Genomic DNA, 21,884 nt, shown 5'->3' with positions numbered 1-21,884 from the left:
CTCAGTTGAAACAGCTGGGAAACAGATGGAAGCTGATGTTCAATTTGCCAAAAGCCTTGTCCAAGGCTCCCACCCATTTTCTACTAAAGAAAAGCTGGTAAGGTGATAGTAACAGAGGTCTCAGGGCCAGCAAATGATGGCCTTTGGAAAGTGTATTAAAAAGAAATTAAAAATTCAAGATTATAGAAAATACAAGTCCAGAAATACAATTCCAAGGAGTATATTTTAAATAGGGAGAAAAAAGTGGTGCATCATGAGTGAAAACCACAACAGAATTACAGAGACAAGGATATAAGTGTCTCCAGAATTAACTGACATTGGTGCTACCTCAACTGCATTGACGTTCTCTCTCCTAGGTGATGAAGTCAAGAGAACACACGTACTCTTTGTCATGTTAATTACAATATAACTATTCCATTGGTAATTATTGTAAATGTAAGTGTGCACAGTTCACATCATTTTAGTCACTGGATTTCACTTTGTGAGCTATTTTCCTTTGGAATTCAGACATTCAATAAGTTGCTTTTGGATTTAAATGTTGAATTATAGCCAGACTTTTGTTTAAATTCAGTCACTGGATATGTAAACCTCCTGTTGTATATTTCTAGTTACAATGGGCATGTATATCAACCACTGCATATGATCATTCTTTGAAGCATTGGCCCAAATTTTATGTGTTTGTTTGTGTGTGTGTTTGTGGTACTTTTGAGATACCTTTGAATACCACAAAAGTTAAAGGAAATCAGTTTCAAAAATAAAAACAACTTAATAGGCTTTCCTCAATGTGATTTTGTTCATTCATGCTTATATAAGTGAATGTGTTAACCATGAATCATTCAAATTGAATTGCTCATGAGAAAAAATGCTCTGGCTTTGCTCTCAGTTTCCAGAGTTGCTTTACTGAAGGGAAAAGAGCATTGTCCTCACATAAAGAATAATCAGCCACAGATTTTAGACTGAGCATGGCTCCAAATTGGCCAAAATACTTTTGATTCACGTGAGAACATAGATCCTTGTGAGAGGGACTTATCTGAATATTCTGGGCTGTGTCTGAGTTTGCAGTCTGCCAAAACAGCCAATGGAAAAGTTAAACTAAAAAACAAAATCAATCATCGGCAAGTTTTGCTCACACAATACTAGAATACCTAAATGCTCCAAAGACATGGAGGTTGGCAAATCTGTAACTAAAAAAAGTGGATGATGGACTGCAGGTTCCACTTAGAGCCAGGGAAGTCAGCATTGTGTTAACACCGCCTACCTGAGAGCTCACACATCATCTATTACCTAACTCATCTGGTCCCAGTGGCTTACTATCAAGTACAGAAAGCCTGTTTGTGACATATAGCAAACCACCTTTTGCACTGGATAAAGCCCTGTCTACCCTGCCAGCATGGGGAGCCGGTCAACACAGGGGCAAGTGACAAGCCCAGAAACGTGGTCAGTGAATTCTGAAGAATTTCTAACATTGCCAGGGCACCAGTCAGTGAAACATACTCTGTGATTCCTCAGAGGAAAAGTAATGGCCAGTGTGCCAAAATTTTGATGCAAACCTATTGCTGCTGCTGCTACTAGACCTAGAAAACTTTACATCTGGCCAGCTTAGATTCTGGTAAGGGTCAAAACAAAATTGTTTACGTTAGAGCACCTTGTCTAGTAGATTTCCATTATGCAGGGCCCTCTTGACTTCAGTTAGACTTCCCTCAGCCAGACAAAAAGGGAAAGAACACCAAAAAACACAAAAATCATTTTTTTTGTACACAGTATATTTAAACATCATTGGATAAAGAAACAAATGTTCCCTAAAAATCCTTAAAGAGCCGTACCATATTACATTTGTCAGTTAAAAAATTAAAATGTCACTCTTTGTAACCTTTGATTAACCATTATTTTTCCTATATCACTTCTCTCATTTGGGCTCATAGAAGAGTTCCTTATCCTCCCATGGGATAAAGACATCACTATTTGTGTGTACATGCAGAAAAATAACTAGGAAACAAATAATTTTCAAGAGAGCACAAACACGTCACTTTATCTTGATTATGTTGATATTTCACTGAGGATAAATTTGTCAAGAATTACTTGAGCTGGTAAGATAACCTGTTACTTGATTTATGTGGGATTTTTTTTTACGTTATAGACACACATTCTCTTCTTCAGTATATTAAGAATATCTTCTAACCTACATCTCACGGATATTATGAGGATAAATGAAATACTATATGTTAATTATGGCTTGAACCCTTAGGAAGAAAGATGGAATGATAAGCTTTAAATTATTATTTCTACATGGCATTATGAGATTTGGTGTTTGGATAGCTAAGGTTAGGTTTTGTGCATCTTATGTTTCATATAATGAAAAAAACATTTGAAAATTCTGTTCCTATTTTGAGTTATATGAACATGATTTCATTTATAGATTCCACATTGGACTAAATATTACACGAAATAAAAGAAGATCATTGCTATTGACCTCAAGCAGACTGAACTTAAATAGAAATTAAAAGGCCGATAAATCCACACACACTCTTACGTACGCTTACTCTGAGTTTGAACTGAATTTTATGGTCCAGTTGCTAAACTTTTGAGTTGCTCCAATATTCATATACTGAGTCACCACTATGTTTTAGGATCACTCTGTTTAATTATACTTAGACCTCAAGTATATATGTTAAACAATTTATTAGACCAAATTTTGTATTTAAAATTGTTTTCTAGAGAGGCTTTGGTTTCTTCTTATTATAGCATATTAACAGCAGTTTAATTTTTTGTTAATATTTTGAAAGAAGAAAACTAGAAACTTCCCTAATTAGCTGTAAGTCACTGGGGAGCAGATTGAAAAAGTAAGAAACGTATCTCACTCTGTTGGGGTGAGATCAGTCTTACTGTCTTTTGTCTCTATTTTCCTATGTCTAACACAGTACCTGAAAAAGTACTCTAAAAATGCTTCTCTTATGAATGATATGATTGAACACTGTTTGAATGAATGAACTAAATCTAATTCTCTCTTACCTTTTTTTTCAGACTCCCAGGAAGGAAATTACAAGTCAGAAGTAAATAGCAAACCCAGGAAGGAAAGGACAGCTTTTACCAAAGAGCAAATCAGAGAACTTGAAGCAGAATTTGCCCATCATAATTATCTGACCAGACTGAGGCGATATGAGATAGCAGTGAACTTGGATCTCACTGAAAGACAGGTAAAGTTGGACATTGTCATGGTACAATATTTTTATTTGCTTTGGGTCAACAATCTTTTCTCGCCATATTTGAAATATCTAGATCTGTGCTTGTTAAATACCATTTGGAAGACAGGTGTTCTATTCCATGATGAAGTTTTTGCTTAGCAAAATGACAAAATTAAAGATAAGATAGCGATGTTTTAAAGAAAATTATATTTATTCAGTTTCAGGAATCATCCTTTATTCTGTGATTGTGGCCTTCCTATATTGTCTTTGGTTTTAAAATATTATTTCTTTTAGATAATAGTGACATATGGTGAGGAATTTTATTTGCTTATATTTTAAAATGTCCTTATTTGGCATAATAAAAAGTTGGTAATCCCAGGTTAGTTTCCTCTATTGCTTAGGATAGGGTTTGTTATGTTGCAGTAACACATTAACCCCCAAACCTCAATGACATAGCAAAAAAAGTTTATTATTTGCTCACTCTCCATATTAACTTTACAAATCCAACATTCCAAATAATCACTCATAGACCCAGTATGGCTTTCTGCCATCTTGACATGTGGTGTCCTTGGTAACCACAGGAGGTAAGAAAGAGTTGGAGGTTCATGCATTGACCTTTAAATGTTTTCACCTGGAAATGACCCGTGTGGCTTCCATTTACACTCTAATGTCCGGAAATAGTCAATGGTGCCACTTAAGGTCAAAGGGGCTGGTAAATGATGGGAGCAAGAGCACATAGATCATTGGTAAATATTTCTACTCCATTACCCCAAATATTTTTGAAATTGTATTGGTCTCAGAAATTCAAAATTCTAGTACCTACTCATTTAGAGAACACTTTGAAATCATTAGTGATCTGTGGACCCCAGCTAACAAGATCTAAATAATATTTTTAAATTAATTACTTTTTAGGTCCTTTGATTTTATCTGAATGGCAGGTAATTTGCTCCAATAGAGTTCCCAGTGCTCTCTTTGTATGGATTCTGATTTGCCCTGGAAGAATCTAGCCTACTGATGGTTAATAGTTGCTAATCTTTAGGAAAACATTCCTGAAAGGCAAATGCAAACATCTTTATGGACAGTGCAGTTATGATTGGCACTCTTAGGGCTAGAGTCTCATTTCCTCTTTCACTGTATGCATCTCCTCCAGGGATCCCACTGGAACCAAAGAACTAGCAACGGGGTGTGGACAAATGAATACTATCTTAGGAGAGCAAGTTATTTTACTCAATTTCTTAAATCATCTGATTTCCTTCTGTTAATTTCTACATTTCAGCTTTTGGTAGGATATTTCTGGGTAGTGGAAATATATGTAGGAACACTTTTATGTGGCATTATTATTGGCAGTTTATATTTTATTAAATATTATGACTAGTACCTAAGTTATGGAGCACATTTTCCTTCCCTTGAACTTCACGCACAAAGTTTCCTCCATAAGTGTACAACATTTGGCATGCTGGAAAGCAGGATCCAATACCTATGTCATCAGACATCTGTTTTATTTTTATTTTTTTTAACTGGGAGCAGGGAAAAAAAAAGACAGGAGGAGAGGAATTACACATTACTGTCCTTATGTAGATATAGTGAATTCTAGGAAATGCAACCGTGTTTTATATGACACATCAAGGAGATAAGAAACTAGAGTTTGCTTCCAATCTCCAGAAATAATGGGATGCAGTACTGTGCTCTTAGTCAATAGAAACGTCAAGATTCTGTGCTTGCTATTCTGGGGATGGCCTGTGATTATCTGTCATTATCTGATCATAGAGCAGAAGTTTTACTTTTGGCTACAAATAATTTCTTTTTAGAAGCAATTCTGTAAGTTTGGTTTGGGAATTTTGAAGGTATTTTGGATATTTCTTTTTTCCTGACTTGCCATTCTTTGGAAAGAATTCTATGAAAGTATTGTATATATATATACACACACACAATTTTAATCTTTGTTTTTAAAAAATATCCCTTTTCAATTTTGTATCAGTTAGCTTTTGCTGTATAACAAACCACTCAAAAATCTTAATGACATCAAACAATAAGCAACTTTGAATTTGCTCACAATTTTGTGGGTCAGAGATTTTGATAGGGCTCAACTGGACAGCTCTACTGCTGGCCTTTCCTGGATCTCTCATAGAGCTGTAGTCAGCTGGTGGGTGACTAAGAACTGTTTGCTCTTGGCAGCCTCAGCTGGGACAGCTTGTCTCTGTTGTGTGTGGTTTCCTCCTCTAAAAGGCTTTCTGGGATTCTTCAACTGGTGGTAGAAGCATTCCCAGAAGTATTTAGAGGAAAAACTCAAACATAGAAGGGCTTTCAAAGCCTCTGCTTACATCATATTTATTAATGTCCCATTGTTTAAAGCAAGTCATATGATCAAGATCAGTGTCAATGTAGGAGGGACCCACCTAAGGGAGTGGATACATGGAAGGAAGGCAAATTTTGTTGGAGGCCATTACTGAAACAAGCTAACTATAGACTTATAGGGGAAAAAATAATGAAAAAAACTTGAGAGATAATTAGGTTTACAAAGAATTAAAAGTTTGGTATTGTGCAGAAGACTTTTTTTTTTAATCCTATAAATCTCTATTTGCAATTTTGCTAGTTTATATGAAAAAGAGATGCATGCATATGGAATCTAAATCCTCAATCAAAACTAAGTCTTTAGAGGGCCACTATGTGTTAGTTGGAAAAAAATGAATTGATATGAGAAATATCTGGACAAAAATTTTAGATTTGCCATTTGGAATTGTGTATTCTTAGACAAGTAACAATCTCACCAAGGCACAAAATGGAAAGTAAAACTAACTTCTCTTTCTTCTACTCAGGTTTATATATCATAATAGATGTGAAAGAATTTTTAGCATAAACTATAAAACATAACTATTACCCAGGGGGAAAAATCTTTGCTATGCAGGGCATGGTGAATTAATTCTTTTGTAACACAAATATTTGTTAGGCTAGATGCTAGAAATAAAATATTGTTAAGATAAGCTAGACAAGTCTCTGCTAGAACTCATGAAAGAGGCAAAAGTTGAATAAGTATTAACGATTGTGATGAGTGTTGAATGTCACAAGAGAGGAATGACAGGATTATATGGGACAATGTTCCTGGTTATGCCAAATGTTCATCTTATTCTTAGACTTCTTTGCACATCCAGTATCTTAAATTAAGAATCTGAAGGCTTTATTCACGTTTTCTGGGTTGAATTTTGCAATGCTAAATTTACCAGAAAGATGTTGTATGCTGTCAGTCATCAATTGGCTACTGTTAAAGATCTGAAAACATGTTCCCCCAAGATGCCAGGGCTCTTGTCCCAGTGAGATAGTTTCAGTTTATTTACTCAAGGTTGGGCTTTTAAAGTTGTAAACATAGAGTTATAAACTGAACCCTTTTCATTCATCTTCTTTTAATTGGGAATATAGCTATTCATTACTTTGATTTTGCATTAATGCCATACATATTTATCTATGTAATCTATATCTTGACCATATAAATTATTAAATAACATTCTTTTATAGTATTGCCGCATGTAAAATGTTATAATTACAGATATGCACTTTTTTCATTTCTATTCTGGAAGACTTACCTTTTCTGAACTTTAAAATAATGTGAGATTTAGTAAAGTAACCTAATTGTATTCACCAAAGAATATTATATCTGACTTCATATTGTACAATGTTTTCCTTAACTTTAATAGAATTTTGAATCTCCTAGAATATTTTTTCTTGACTTTTTAATAGCCTTTCAAGACTCAAATACAGAGACAGAACTCACATGTATATAATGTAAAAGGAAAAAGCAAGAAATATTAAGTAATTTTAACCTATAGTAGAATTGTTTTATAGAAATAACTGACTCCTAAATGAAAACTTACTTTATAATCAGAAGTAGTCTTTAGATATACTTTTATCGAGAAATTTTATATTATTGTCTATAAAATATGCATATGTATAACTGATGTGTTATTTGTAGATACTTCTACCTTGCTTATATCACCAATCAATATATCTGCCACACATTTTATCATGGGCCACATATATGTGGTTATAAAGATTTGCAGTAATGATTAGGTTTCCTTTTAAAAAAAAGTAAGATATTTTCAATTCTTAAATATCACTCAGGACTCAAATTTTCAATTCCCTACCTGAAGAATAATTCTGAAGTCTCACAAAGAAGTCAGACTTTGGAGAACAGTTACCACTTCAGTAATCTTCCAGCCTCTAATTTACAGCTTCCAGTTTACAACATGTTCTCCCATACCCTTCTCAATCAACAGCTAATAATCTGCAGTCGGCAGGGCTACTTGGACTATTTTGAAGAGCCAGTCAGTCTAAAGACCCTCCTATCCCAAAGCATTTTTAAGTTTGACAAGCTTATTCTGGTTTTTTCTTCCATCCAGATACTCTTGGAGAAGGCTCTTGCCAAATTTTTAATATCTCACAGTGGGAAGAAGAGAGAAGGCAGCTGCATGAAACTATAAAAGGAGTGACAAAATGGACATTTTTATAGAGTTAAGGCTGCCAGATATAAAAAGAATGGTAGATCCTTCCATTTCACAAAATCATTTCACAGAGATAATCAGAAGTGCAATGTTGCAGATTTGTAAGCTGAGACTGCCGGAATAAACAGACCGAATTCATGATACCTCTGCCAAGATAAATGGAAAATCCCACCTAGTTGGATCATATTGCTTTAGTGGAAATGAGAGGGATTATGTTTTGTTTGTTACTCATAAATCATTAAATGGCTCAATGCCAACTATTTTCAAAATAGGCATCCATTTTTTGGATGACTAAGAGGGAGAATTTTTTATGTGCCAAATAAACAGTGGTTTTGTCTTTTGCTCAACATTTTACACGGCCCCTCCACTTTGAAGATTTATTTCTACAAATTTAAATGAATACTTTTAGTTATTTAGCCAGTAAATTATGTCTCCATGACCAGACACTGTGTATTCAAGGTAATCCAAGACTACCTACGTAGCCAGTGATTTTGAATATTTCCTCATTTCTTTAGAGTAGTATTTAGCAGTCACCTAGAGTAACAGTAAGATGGGTTTTTTTTTGCTTAAATCATGATGTGCCTGCTATTTTGAAGGATTAAACATGATTTGACTCCAGCTGGAAAAATGGGTGTAGCAGAAGGTGGAAGAGTTGATGGCGGAATATAGGGCTGAATCTTAGTTTGAAACAAAAAGAGGTATTTTCTGGGTAATGCTGTTTTTTAAAAAGAAATGCATATCAACAATGTGTGGTGAGATCTAAAAGCCAGATTCAGAACTGCCTTAAGTTCCACAAAACAAGTTATGATATGAGAAAAATAGTTTAAGATCAATAATAAGGCAAGATCTATAAAGAGCAGGTCAATGATTCAACCGTTTCCTAAATCAATTTTCAGAAATATTACCTGTATAAAGTAGAAGACTGGGAAATAAGCAGTTGATCTCTAGTTATTTACAAATGTAAATATCCAAGTATGAAATGATATAGAAAAAACAACTTCAGGAAAAAAAGGCCCTACCCTTATTGAAATGGCCTAGAGAATATATAAAGAATTTATTTTTTAAAAATGCTGTCAGATAGATGAATAGATAGACAAATAGAAAGAGATAGAGATATACAAATATTTCTCTACCTAGTATACATATTACTACATATATATGTCTGTGTATATGTATGTATATATGTAAAAATATGCACATGTAAAATGAGCCTTTATTTTAGAAACTTTATTGAAATTTGCTCTACAGATTCTTGCTCTAAGCATTCATCAAACTGATATAATGAACAGGTAAAGATAATTCTTCCCATTAGTCTCAGAATTTGCCACGTTTTATTTCCTAATTTTCTCGGTAATGAAATAAATATATTACTTTATATTTAGTCAACCATAACATTCTGAAATATACCATGCATCGAATCACAGGATCATTGTTTAAAGTGTAATGTTAAAGAAAGAATTTTCTGCTATGAAAGATTACTCCTTTTACACATTATCCTGGCATACATGTGATTTTTTTTGTGTGTAATTAAAAAAAGTTTCTAAAACTAAGGAGCTTCTGGAAATTTTGAGGAGCCAGTACAGGTTTCATGTTTGCATCTTCCATTTTAAAGAGATGTTCTATTATCTACATATGTATATGGAGCAGTATATATGTATGTTCCATGACAGCTTTAAAATAATAAACCCAGGCCTAAGAGAACAATTTCTAGAGGATTTGGCTATAAAAGGCTTTCCACCAGTTGTTCTCCTTATTTCCATGACTTCTCATGAAAACTTTAGAGATGCATTCAGCTTAGAATAGATTTTTAACTTAAAATGTCCTCATCGCTTCTAATTTCTAAAATCACTTCTAGTTTCTTAAAAAAAATTTGAACTTTTCCCAGTTATTGAAATTATTGACTACTTTTTTGTGGTCAGTGTATATTTATATGACAATAGTAATTAGCATTGTAAATTCTTACAATAATCTTGGATCTAAGGAGATAGTCACTAAATCTAATAAATGAAATGACCAGTGTAGTCAAGGCTCACTTATACTGTGATATTAAACTGAAAGTTGTCTAGAAATAATCAGAATATTAATTTAATTAAGTTGGATCATAGAAAGTTGCCAATATTCTACTGTACATATAAAAATAGTGAGCTCCTATGTTTCAACCAAATATTTATATTTGATAGGTTTCACTTAATTAGACACTGCTAGAAGAGGCTGTCAAAATGGTGTATACTGATCATGATATGTTGCTAATTATTGTTAAACATCATCCCAGAGATTAGGCAAGATGTTGAAAACAAAGGCCACCATTCCATTTGATTTAATAGTTTAAACAAGATAAGTAGCAATAGTGGTTCTGAATACACAAATTTCATGTATTCAGGAATTGCTAATCAGGAATTTTATAAAACAATAAAGTAGAAAAATGACTAATTCAGTTTTGATATTTCCACTCAGATTTGCTGAAGTCATTTATTCATGATACACTTAGGTAAACATTATTTCACTTAAAATAACTGAAAGGTGTATATCTATTTTTAATGTTGTGTGGTCAATTTTCACTGTAAATTAATATTAATGAAATAGTCCATTTGAGTTGAATTCATCAGGTATGATAGAAAGAGGTATCATTGTTAGCATTTGCTATGACTGTGACATTTCTAAAAGGCCAAGTTAAAAAGAATTAATCCTCTGAGAATTTAGCTCATCCTGTGAATGGTTACTTTGAGCACATTTTTGGAAAGCAGAATGTGATACATACAATTGACTTATAATAGTGTCCATAACATTGCAACTTATTATGGAGAATTCCATTCATTGCCTCAAAAAAGAGTTATTTCTTGTTCAACATGTTTTTGCCCATGGCCGCCAATAGCTGATGTTTCTTCAGTTTGTTCAAAAACATGTGAAATAATAAATGTTTTATGACTACATTAGTGAGCCTGATTCTCAAGCATTCTAAATAGAAAAAATGAAGATTCAAAACTGAAAATTACTGAGGCAGAGAAATGTGCTAAAATAGAAGATAAAGGTGAGAGGCAGTCCTCTAAACAGGAATTCAGTCTTTAGTCATGAAATAGGTCCTAACTCCCTTTATCCCCCAACCCACGCACACACAGACACCCATCTCCCAACCCTATGTTGCATAGCTATAGAAACAGTAGAGTCAACTGGTAGCTCCCATGAGCTTCTTGGAAATAGGTGAGGGATTCCTTCTCTTAATCACATATAAATCTATTTATTTAGGCAAGAAGAGTAAAGAAGCTTTCTTTTCTCCATTTTTTATCCTTACCTTATAGAGCATTCTTGGTTCTAATTCTTTGATTTAACTATTGACTTTGCCACTGAATTACTTGTGTAAGTTTTTTAGGGCCTGTTTACACTGAGTTTACTAGATCAGTTGCCATGACTAAATTTAATCAAAGGAGGTGTGATTAAATATGAAAATTGTATTTATAAGATTACTCTTTGCATGTTTTCATATTAAAGATGTGAATAAATATTTGTTAGACAGTGTCTACAGTATTTCAAGTGCCAAGATGTAAATAGAAACAGCTGGAATATTAAATCTAAAAATTCCAGATATTTAGAGACATCTAGATTTGTCACTGAAATATTCAGTTTTCATCCAGATGTTTGGTGTTAGATTGTTTTCTTTAAAAGATGGACATTTATGTATTATGCAAATATGAGTTATGACATTATGTAGATTCAACTTTCTGTCAACCTGTTTACCTCCGGCCATCTTAGGAAATTGTGTGACAGTACAGATACATATTTCATGTGAACCTTAATGGACAAATATTATGGACTTGTACATAGAAGGCTGTAACACGAGTGACTAAAGAAATTAAAGAGATAAAATGAATGTTTAGCAATTGGTAACAATGATTCTAATTTACAATATTTTTATTAAAGACAAAAATGTGATTTCTAGATTCTGAATTACAAACTTATTCAAACAAATCACAGCAAAATTCTCTTGACTGCTTTCTTCAGTAAGAAGAGTGAATAAATGTGGATAAAAGCTTTTCCTATTTATTTAAAGAGTAGTTTGATCATCTAGGTGAAGCAAATGCTGAATACTTTGTCAACTAAGGGATTAAAAGTGAGATTTCTTTATAAGCAGATGTTCTAAAAGGAAGATCTGTAACTGAGCACTTTAAATATTCACTACTAATCCAGCAGGCTACTATATACTTTTGTTATTTTCTATTATGAAGATTTTGTTGAAAAATATTATCTGCATGTGTAGATATTAGAAGCCTATAAGGTTTGGTTCATATTGCCTTAATTTCATGAATAATACCATTTTTTCATTACTCAAATTCTCGGGATAAAGGATTTATTTTTATCTAAGTTGTTAATTGTAATATGTAACAACACATACTTTATGTAGAATCCTGCCTTAGATCCAAGGTTGAGAAAAGGAAATATATATTTAAAAACCCCTCATCTATCCAGCACTTCCCAGACAAACTGCAGAAAATAAAATTGAATTTAAGCCCAAACAAAGTAAAGTTCACAAAATCTATATATCATGCTCCAGGATGGGCAGATTTGCTTTCATTGTATGCAAAATATTTGATGATCCAATTTCCTAGAATCTAGGGTACTATCCTAGGTTACTAGGACAAAAGATTTAGAAGGCACACAGGATGCCAAGAATAGCAAGAGCATGAGATTTCCAGAGGAAAAAATTATTTGTTATAATAATTGTATGGCAACATAGTATAGTAAAACATTAAGCATAGGGGTAGAGTTCTCTGCCATCTCACGGACCTTTGACGGGAATCTCTTAATTGGGGATTAGCAATGAACTAACTAGAACAGAAAACAGTTTAAGGATATTCTGTAAAATATGAAGCTAATCCTTATCCATCTTGGTATATGCCAAAGGTTTCATATACAGCCAGTAAACTGTTATTTATATATCTCTCTTTTCTTGATTGTGAATGCCTTGAAGGCAGAGGCTATGTCTTACTTATTTGTACATTCTTCACACTAACCTCTCCCATCTTTGACCTAACACAGTACCTGTCACTAGACCTTCAGTAATATTAAGTATATTAATGAATAAATAAATAGAGATTCTAAGGAAATTTCACAAGGAAAGGTGAGATTAAGTTTACTCTACTTAGTTTATAAATACAAATTATTATAGGAAACTCCCTTGTAAATTTTAAGCAAAATAATTGACATATTCATTTTTAAAAAAGTAGTGTCAGCCATTTGAATGACTGTGCTTTAGCTATCTTAAAAACAAAACAAAAGCTATTTTTTTCAATCCAACTAGTGAAGCTAGATTATAAAGTTTCTTTTTTTTTTCTAAAGATTGGCACCTGAGCTAACATCTGTTGCCAATCTTCTCTCTTTTCTTTTTTTCTTCTTCTCCTCAAAGCCCCTCAGTACATAGTTGCATACTGTAGTTGTAGGTCCCTCTGGCTCTGCTATGTGGGACGCCGCCTCAGCATGACCTGATGAGCGGTGCAATGTCAGCACACAGGATCCAAACTGGTGAAACCCTGGGCCACCGAAGCAGAGGGCAAGAACTTAACCACTCTGCCATGAGGCCAGCCCCTAAAGTTTCTTTGTTTATAAAACTGTGGTGTTATTATTCTAATGGCAATATTGACTTATAATCTGGGATTACGTTTTTAGATTTATTTTTCATACTGTGATGCATAATCTAACCTTTAAAAACATAGTATATACAGGTATTAGAATTACTGTGAACTCATCAAATGCTATCATTATAAATATATATGCATATAGGTATATATCTTTATGTATGTATATACAGCTACTATTGAAAACTATGAAGTCTTTTATCAGTCTGTTTAAAAAAAATTGAAATGGCAAAATTTCACACGGTAACATAGAAAACAACATAAAATAGCCCATACTATTTCTAAAATCAATACCATATTTTTACATTTTTCTCATTTAGAATTGCACATATCAGATTTTACACTGGTATTATAGAACTGCTCTACCTCTTCTCCTAGAAAAGGAAATAAATGTAGATTTTAGGAAATCTATTCCTCCCATTTTCTGCCAAGGTTATTTTGACTTGATGTTTCAGCTCTTGGTGACAATGATGATGATGTGTTTCTTCCATCTGGAATTGTCCATGGAGAAAATGTCCCTATGGAGAATCTTGAAAGGCTCATTATTCCAATATTACAAATATGAAAATTGAGGCAAAGAGAAGTATAATTTTCTCAAATTCACACAGAAACTCAGAAGTGAAGCCAGGAGTAGAACCCAACTCATGTGGAAAAGATCTAATGCAACATGCAATGTCAAACTTGCAGAGGTAATTAAACTGAGTAGCATAATTATCTAAATTATAGTATAGGAAAATAGCGTCATATTTACAAACCTAATTATATCGATTAGGAGAATGACCTAAATGATAGTAATCATATGGATGGAGTTCACATACTTTATATGCTTTACTTTTTTATCCTGAATCCTTAAAAAGTAGGAGTTTGAAATATAACAGGGACAAAAAATAAGAAGTACAATCTGGAGCCAAACCAATCCCTGGGTTTAAATCCTGGCACCACATTTTCCCGTCTGTGTATCTTGGGCAAGTCACTTAAATTTGAGTCTCAACTTCCTCATCTATGAAATAGGAATAATGTTAAAAAGATCTAGAAAATTTTATGAGGATTAGAAATAATGCATAAATACCACCTACAGTATGGCTCCCTATTCCTAAGGAGGTATGTAATAAAAGGTAAATACTGATCATTTGGTTATTAAGTAATAATAATAAGTGAGCCTCATCAGCAGGTTTTTAATGTCTTTTTCCAAATTTTCTTAACTTTTTAAAGTTATTTTATTGGGGTCATACTGGCTTACAGCATTATGTAAATTGCACGTGCACATCACTATATTTCAGTTTCTTTATAGACTGCATCGTGTTCACCACCAACAGTCTAGTTTTGTTCATCACCATACACATGTGCCCCTTTACCCCGTTCACCTTCCCCACTGGTAACCACTAATCTGTTCTCCTTACCTATGTGTTCCTTTGTTTAGGATCCACATATGGGTGAAATCATACAGTATTTGTCTTTCTCTGTCTGACTTATTTCGCTCAGCATAATGGCCTCAAGGTCCATCCATGTTGTCACAAACGGCACATACCTTTTCTTAGTTTTTCAATTGTGAAATGAAATAATATATGTATGGTCAATGTATGATACAAGATTTCAATTATGGCCTAAGTGACCAATGAATGAAAATCCAGAATTGAGAACTGTCTTAGTTTAAATATTTTTTCGGTGCAGACGTCTGAAGAAACTGTACTAATTTTGATGGAGTATTGTGATCTGAAGACCACTAAAATAATTACATCTTTGGAAATTTAATACATTTCTCTTGGCTTTCTCTTTAGCACTGTGCATTTACGGAAGTTGAGCTTTTTTCTAAAATTAGATGGAGAATATTCAAAATAGTCCTGGAGTAGAATACAATGGAACTATCTCTACCAGATATAAAGATTTACAAAATTTTAATAATTAAGACTGGGTTTTTTTACAAGGATAGAAAAATTGAGTGCATCAATAAAGCTAGGTATATATGGAAACTTGATGTGTGATAGAGTTGAAATAGTGATCACTGGAAAAAGGGCGGACTATTTAATAAATTATCTGAGGACAACTTGTTGTCTATATGAAATCAAGTAAGTAAGTAAGTTTAGATCTTTTCTTTGCACTATATGCTAAAATCAAAACTTCATGGATTACACACTTCAACTTGAAATGCAAATCTTAAAACTTTTAGAAGACGTAGAAGAATATCTTAATGGCCTCAGAAGAAAGAAGGTTCTTAATGAAGACATGAAAGTGATAGTCATAACAGAAACAATTGAAAAATTAAATATATTAGATTTTATAGTTTCTGATCATCAAAAGACACTCTAGGGAAAGAAAATAGACACACTATAAATTGAGAGAATATAGTAGCTGCCATATAACCACGAAGCATTAAATTAGCATTCAGAACATATTTTAAAAGTCTATAAAAAATAAAATTTAATTAAAAAGAATTTAATGTGAACCAAATTTGTAGAGGCATTTCACAAAAGAAGAAATAAAAATGGGCTGTAAACATTTTAAAGATGCTTTACTTCATCAGTAATCAGGAAATGCAAAATAAAAACATGGTGAGATAACATTTCTGGTCATTGTATTAAAAAAAAATTGACTGATAACTCCAAATGTTGATAAAGATGTGGATTGATAAGAACTCTTACTGGACTGTGAGGGGTTAAATTGATGCAGCTTTGGAAAATAATTTTTCTGTATTATCATGTTAAGTTGAACATTCATGTACCTATGTGACCCATTCATGTGACTTTTAGATATATACACAGAGAAGTTCTATCAGATGTTTATCAGAGCACAAATAAAAGAGTGTTTATAACACCATCATTTATAAAAGAAAAAATAAGAAAGTGATTCAAGTGTCCATGGACAGGAGAATGGATAAACTGTGGTATATTCACACAACAGAACAGTATACAATCATAAAAAATGAATGATTGTAGTCCCTCAAGTCAATATGGCAAGAAGCCTGTAAATAAGAGCATTCCCTTTTAATAAGTCAAATTTTGACAAGCAAAATTAAACAGTACTTTTTGGGATCACATGTTACGAAAAAAGTTGTTGTTTCTGTTTGTTTGTTTGTTTTACATAGAGGCTTGGGGATGATAAACATAAAATTCAGGCTTCTGGTAACTTTGAGGAGGGTAAACAGAGAATTGCAATGTAAAAGGAACACTTAGCTTAACAAGAACATACAATGATGAGAAATAGAAATGCAATGTGAAAGGAAAAGAAAGTTCCTCCTAAACAAGAAGATGAAATGATGCCAATATTGTTCTGGTTCTGATAATGGATGGTCATTTAGTGTGTGTTTATGTAAATTTTTTTTATCATATATATGCTTTAAATGTATTTGGCAAATTCAGTTAAGATTTTAGAAGGAAAACATCTCTACAGAGCTGATGTGAATTATATAATGTATAATTTCAGTATTAGCATTTAACAACTGTTAGTGAAATTTTTGATCTTGACCATATTTTTAGGAAATTATTGGAATTGTGTCTTTGCAAAGTAAAATAAAAGTACTAAAGGAAGAAAAAAAATAAAACGTTCCAAAGAAGACGGACTCACTCTGAGGTGTGATGGTTGAATAAAGCTTGGTGAATGCAGTTGTGGACTTCAGTGGCACAGAATCATCTTTCAGATACAGCTTCCTGAGCAGCTCCCTGAGTGTGCTTTAAATTGGTTCAAGAACTGACAGTTAGATTTCAAGTCAAAGAACTTGGGGGGAGAAAATGTTCGACCAAGACAATTACTAAAATGTTAGCTCTAATTTGTAGAAACGCTTTATGAAGCCAAACACCTTTGAGAAACCCGAAATGATAGAGTTCTTTCACGTCTATATTTTTGTATTGTATGTCGTACAATAAGAAATATAATACTTTGGACGCACCTTCTGAAAGTTTAAAAATTATTATCATGACTATGGGACCTGATTAAATTTAATGTTGATTATTTTCTTATTCACTCCTTCGTAGTGTCCTTGCATAAGCCTTTGATAAGCTATTTTTTCATTGACAAAAAAAGGGGGGAAAATGTCCATTTAATTTTCTTTCTTTTGTTTGTTTGTTTGTTTGTTCCTTTTCTTTGTTAAAGGTGAAAGTTTGGTTCCAGAACAGGCGAATGAAGTGGAAGAGAGTCAAAGGGGGGCAGCAAGGAGCAGCAGCTCGAGAAAAGGAACTGGTGAATGTGAAAAAAGGAACACTTCTCCCTTCCGAGCTTTCGGGAATCGGTGCAGCCACACTCCAGCCAACAGGGGACTCTCTAGCAAATGAAGACAGCCATGACAGTGACCACAGCTCAGAGCATGCGCACTTATGATATTCAGAGAGGATCAGCTCCATTCTCAGGAAAGAAATGTGGTGATGGCAAGCCTTACTCAAACATCGTTTACACAGAGGGATGACTATGACAGTGATTTTTAATATTATTAATTTCAGGCCTCTGGAGTCTGTTTTTCATGATTTATAGAGGGTTTACACTAAGTGCCACTTATTAAAGATAATTCCACAGTGAAGATGGAGAAGGTGAACTTGCTTTGAATATTCCAGCTGTGTTGGTCATGTCTATGCCAGTGAGCAGGTATGTGTTTGCTTTTGCTTGCACTGAAAATTAGATTGCTATCAAGAGCAAACTGTGAGACATTCTTATTCAAGATGCCTCCAAAATGAAGATGCAGAAGATGAACTTGTTTTGAACATTCCAGATGTACGAGGTCATGTGTATAACAGTGGGCAGGTATTTGCTTTTGCTTGCACTGACAATTAAATTGCTATCGAGAATAAACCATGAAACATTTTATCCTGAACAGCCACAGTGCCTGAAATCACTCATAAGTGGATAAAAAAAATGTATTTTAACTCTGTATATATTATCCTTAAGTCATTTTCCTGTCTTCACTAAGTTTAGCAATGCATTCATATTAGCTGATGAAAATAGGCACTCACGATGACAACCAGAACCAGCTTCTTGTCTTTTTATACGTTTTGTCATCCCAGAAACAATCAGCACATGCTTATTTGTGTTCAAGTAGAGAAAAATACATTAGAGTCTGATAGGACATATTCTTGTACCACAGACAAAACAAATCTTATGTTGCATTTTCTATCAACTGCTGCTAATACATTATTATAAAACTTAACTAGCTCCTCAATTCTTCCTATCTTATAGCTTGAAAGAAATTTAGGATCATAGGCAAATCAGTTACCTTGCAGAAAGAGCTTTGTATGACAGACATTGTCTGATTTTTTTCTATAAAATGTTAGCTGTTATGAATATGATTTAATTAACAAGAGAAAGATTTCCCCGAATGGGCAATGGTGTTAAACAAGTTGCAAAGCCAAATTGATTCCTGAAGTTGGTAGAAGATAAAATTCTAAATGTCTTCAAATTAAATTCAATGAAAACACATTATTTTTTATATATGATGTATTCATGCAGAACAACAATCTTTGTATTTTGTAAAAAAAAAAAAGTGTTTAATAAATGTTCCTTTGTAAATAATTTTGGTCTCCCTATTGTGATTTCCTAAATTTTACAGGATTTAATATAAACAGTTACGAAAGTCCCAAATTCATCTGCACTTGTATAAATCTAGATGATAATTAATGAATCATCTTCTTTTTTTTAATTTCTGAAAATTTTTATTATGAAAAAAATCAATCCTTGGGTAATCAAAGAGTAATGAGATAGGTATATATTAAGCCATTTTTCTGATTTGAAGAATATGCCAAATGGATTTCTTTGTGTATTTTATGAAGTCAAAGATAAAAGTAGGAGAAAAAGTAATATTATTCACTACAATGAGATAAAACAGTCATACACTTTTAAACTTATGTGTAATAGATATGAATTAATTCAATAATTGTTTCTAAGTCAAAATATCCAGAGTTTTTGGTGTGAAAATAAAGAAGCTAATCAGAATTCTCAGTCTTGATGGACATTACCAACATAAGAAGTCAAGGACTATATTAATTTACTCTATTTTTTACCATGCATAATTGCACATGCATTGGACGTGTAAGTTGCACTTATAACTTCATAACACTGTTTTTCACTTGTTCCATATTTTAACCAGAAATGTTTGGAAATAACTAGCATCTGTTCCTAACCCTCTAATTAATTAGAAATACAAATAGAGAGAACCAATCAGTAAAAATTTCCAAAAACCTCATTAATTGTTTTCATTGGCTTTAGAATGGTGAGATTGACAAAAAATAGGTTCAACTGATTATAATTTATGTAGTCTAGCATGATATATAGACACTATTCAAGAAATAGAAGAAATAATTAGATTGCTTATATTACATTTTTCCCTTTGTGTAATAAATTTTATCACAGCAGTTAACAATATTTCTATATTAACTTTGGGGAAGACCATTCAGACTGACATCTTCAGGCATAAAACAAACACTCTTTTATCAATCACTTGAATGACTATAAAATATATTTGTACTGATGACATCTACTTGGGTGGACTGACTCCCTTATTGTAGGATTTAAATTCAAAACATCTTGACAAATTGGAGAAGTGGGAAGATACAAATCGAATTGAGTTCAATAGGGACCAACTGGAGGATAATTCATTTTGGCAGGAAAATAATTTCCAGAAATAAGAGGAAAGACCACTTAGGAGTAGCCAAAGAGAGAGCTAAGGTTGTGGCCAAGTAGAAAGATATAAGAATTTCAATTTAGTATGATAAATGAAGTAGGAAAAAGTGATTCTGAATAGATATGACATTTAGGAAATGTGAGGTATTTAATAGTGGACCATGCCTTTATTAGAGAATTATGAGCTATTCTAAAAATGATGTAATGAAATTGGACTCCAGAGAACATGAAGAATCACCAGACAGGACAGGCCACTGACTAACAAAAAGGGGGCATCATTTTATTCACAATGGATTGAAGTGATCCACCATATAAGATACTGGAACACATTAGCACAATGATGACACATTGATGAGTAAACAAGCAGGCTAGATTAATTTTAATTAGGAGAAACTGCTGTCTTTTTAGAGTATTTTAGTATTCTCCTATCTTAAAAGTGGTGTATAGCTTTCCTAGATAATACCTCAATATCCTTCCAGAATTAAAATCCTGTAAGAAAACTTAAGATAGTCTTCCACACTATTGGGTTTAATTTTCTCCAGAAATGACAAAATCTAAAGAAAACTCTTACTTGTTTTTATTCTCCACTGGGATCCTGGCTTGCCATGGTATCTTTTCACAGAATGCCCTTTTCGTGTAATTCTGTCTCAGACCTTGTAGCTCTGTGGAAATTTATAATAGCATAAAAGTACCTTTCTCTGAAAATAGTATGGAATCATGGTTAGAGTGATTTTTCCAGCAGGATTCAGAGGGATGAACACTACAAAGTTTTTCCAAAAGCTGATCCACATATTTTAAACATAATTAAGATGACCCCAATTACCTCTGACTTCCCATATTTACCTAGAGTTGTCAGTCTATATTTTCCCTTTCAGAGAACTAAGACCTAAGTTTGCCATTTCTGTTTTTTTTAAATGAACTAAATGCACTTAACATAATCCCAACCACAGTTTTAGTACACTCTTGAAAGACATTACATAAAATAAATGTGGGAATACCTTGTGAAATTAAATAAAGTTTTCCTTAAGGTAATAGTATGAGATTAGAAGGCAGAAATACAAAGTAAACTATAAAAATAAATATTTTATGTTTTTAATGCAAGAACATTTAAAAAATATTACTGGCATATTTATAATGGCAAATGCTTATTTTCTTCCTAGAGAAGTTTAGAGGAAGCTATAGAGATGAAATAAAATCAGTAACAAGACAATAGATTATCCTAAATTAGTGACTAGAAAGGTTTACTGTAAAATGTTTTCATCTTAATTTTTAAATATATTTAGGCTGGTGATTTTTAAGAATGTCACTTATGCTATGACCTATTTTCTAATACAAATATTAAAATAATTCAGCTAATATTTGAGGTAAATGGTATCTAGATTACAATGCAATGTTTAAACTATCAAATACAATATTATATATTTAATTGGTGTAGTTCTTTGAGCCATTTGAACAACTGTATTTTCTCCTTTTGTTGCATTCTTTCAGTAAAAAGCAAGCTATAAATAAAAATAAATTCAGAGATACTGAGAAGTTAGCATTTAGCTTGATATTCTAAACATTCCAAATCTAATGAACATTAGAAATCTACAGGCTTGATCTACAAATACTGTTATAAAAGCTTTTTTTGGGTTATGTTTTCATATTTCCTACCTAAGCCTGACCCAGCATACTGAAGAACAGTCCTTCTCTTAGGTACCTCAACATTTCTGCTTTCAGTTCTGTAAATAATGCTAAAAGTAGATGACAAAGGAACAAAAGTGTTCCCAACCCCAAAGATTGCTACACCAAACTCTGAAAACCACTAAAATATGTACTTCAGGATTTAAATATGGCTCTTCTTCATCTAGGTAATTCTCTATTATCATACATTTTTACAATACTCTCATTTGACATTTAAAATGATTAAACATATTGAGAGCACATTTAAGAGAGTAAACATATTTTTTCTTTTATATCTTATTTTTCACCTTAGTAGCTAA

The 21,884-nt window shown here is 32.8% G+C and overlaps 1 protein-coding gene across 1 annotated transcript in view; it reads left to right on the top strand.

Annotated features, from left to right (window-relative positions):
• Positions 1 to 18,795, top strand: part of MEOX2 (mesenchyme homeobox 2) — a 63,364-nt gene extending 44,569 nt beyond the window's left edge. The window contains exons 2-3 of the mRNA XM_008529878.2: positions 3,022 to 3,194; positions 17,389 to 18,795. Coding sequence (XP_008528100.1) covers positions 3,022 to 3,194; positions 17,389 to 17,613 — 398 coding nt within the window. The 3' untranslated portion in view covers positions 17,614 to 18,795. The remainder of the gene's footprint in view (positions 1 to 3,021; positions 3,195 to 17,388) is intronic.
• Positions 18,796 to 21,884: the final 3,089 nt, after the last annotated feature.

Source organism: Equus przewalskii, chromosome 4 (assembly GCF_037783145.1).
Source record: "Equus przewalskii isolate Varuska chromosome 4, EquPr2, whole genome shotgun sequence".
Classification (NCBI taxonomy): Eukaryota; Metazoa; Chordata; class Mammalia; order Perissodactyla; family Equidae; genus Equus; species Equus przewalskii.
Note: the sequence above shows the minus strand (reverse complement) of the source record. Positions and strands in the feature narration are given on the sequence as shown.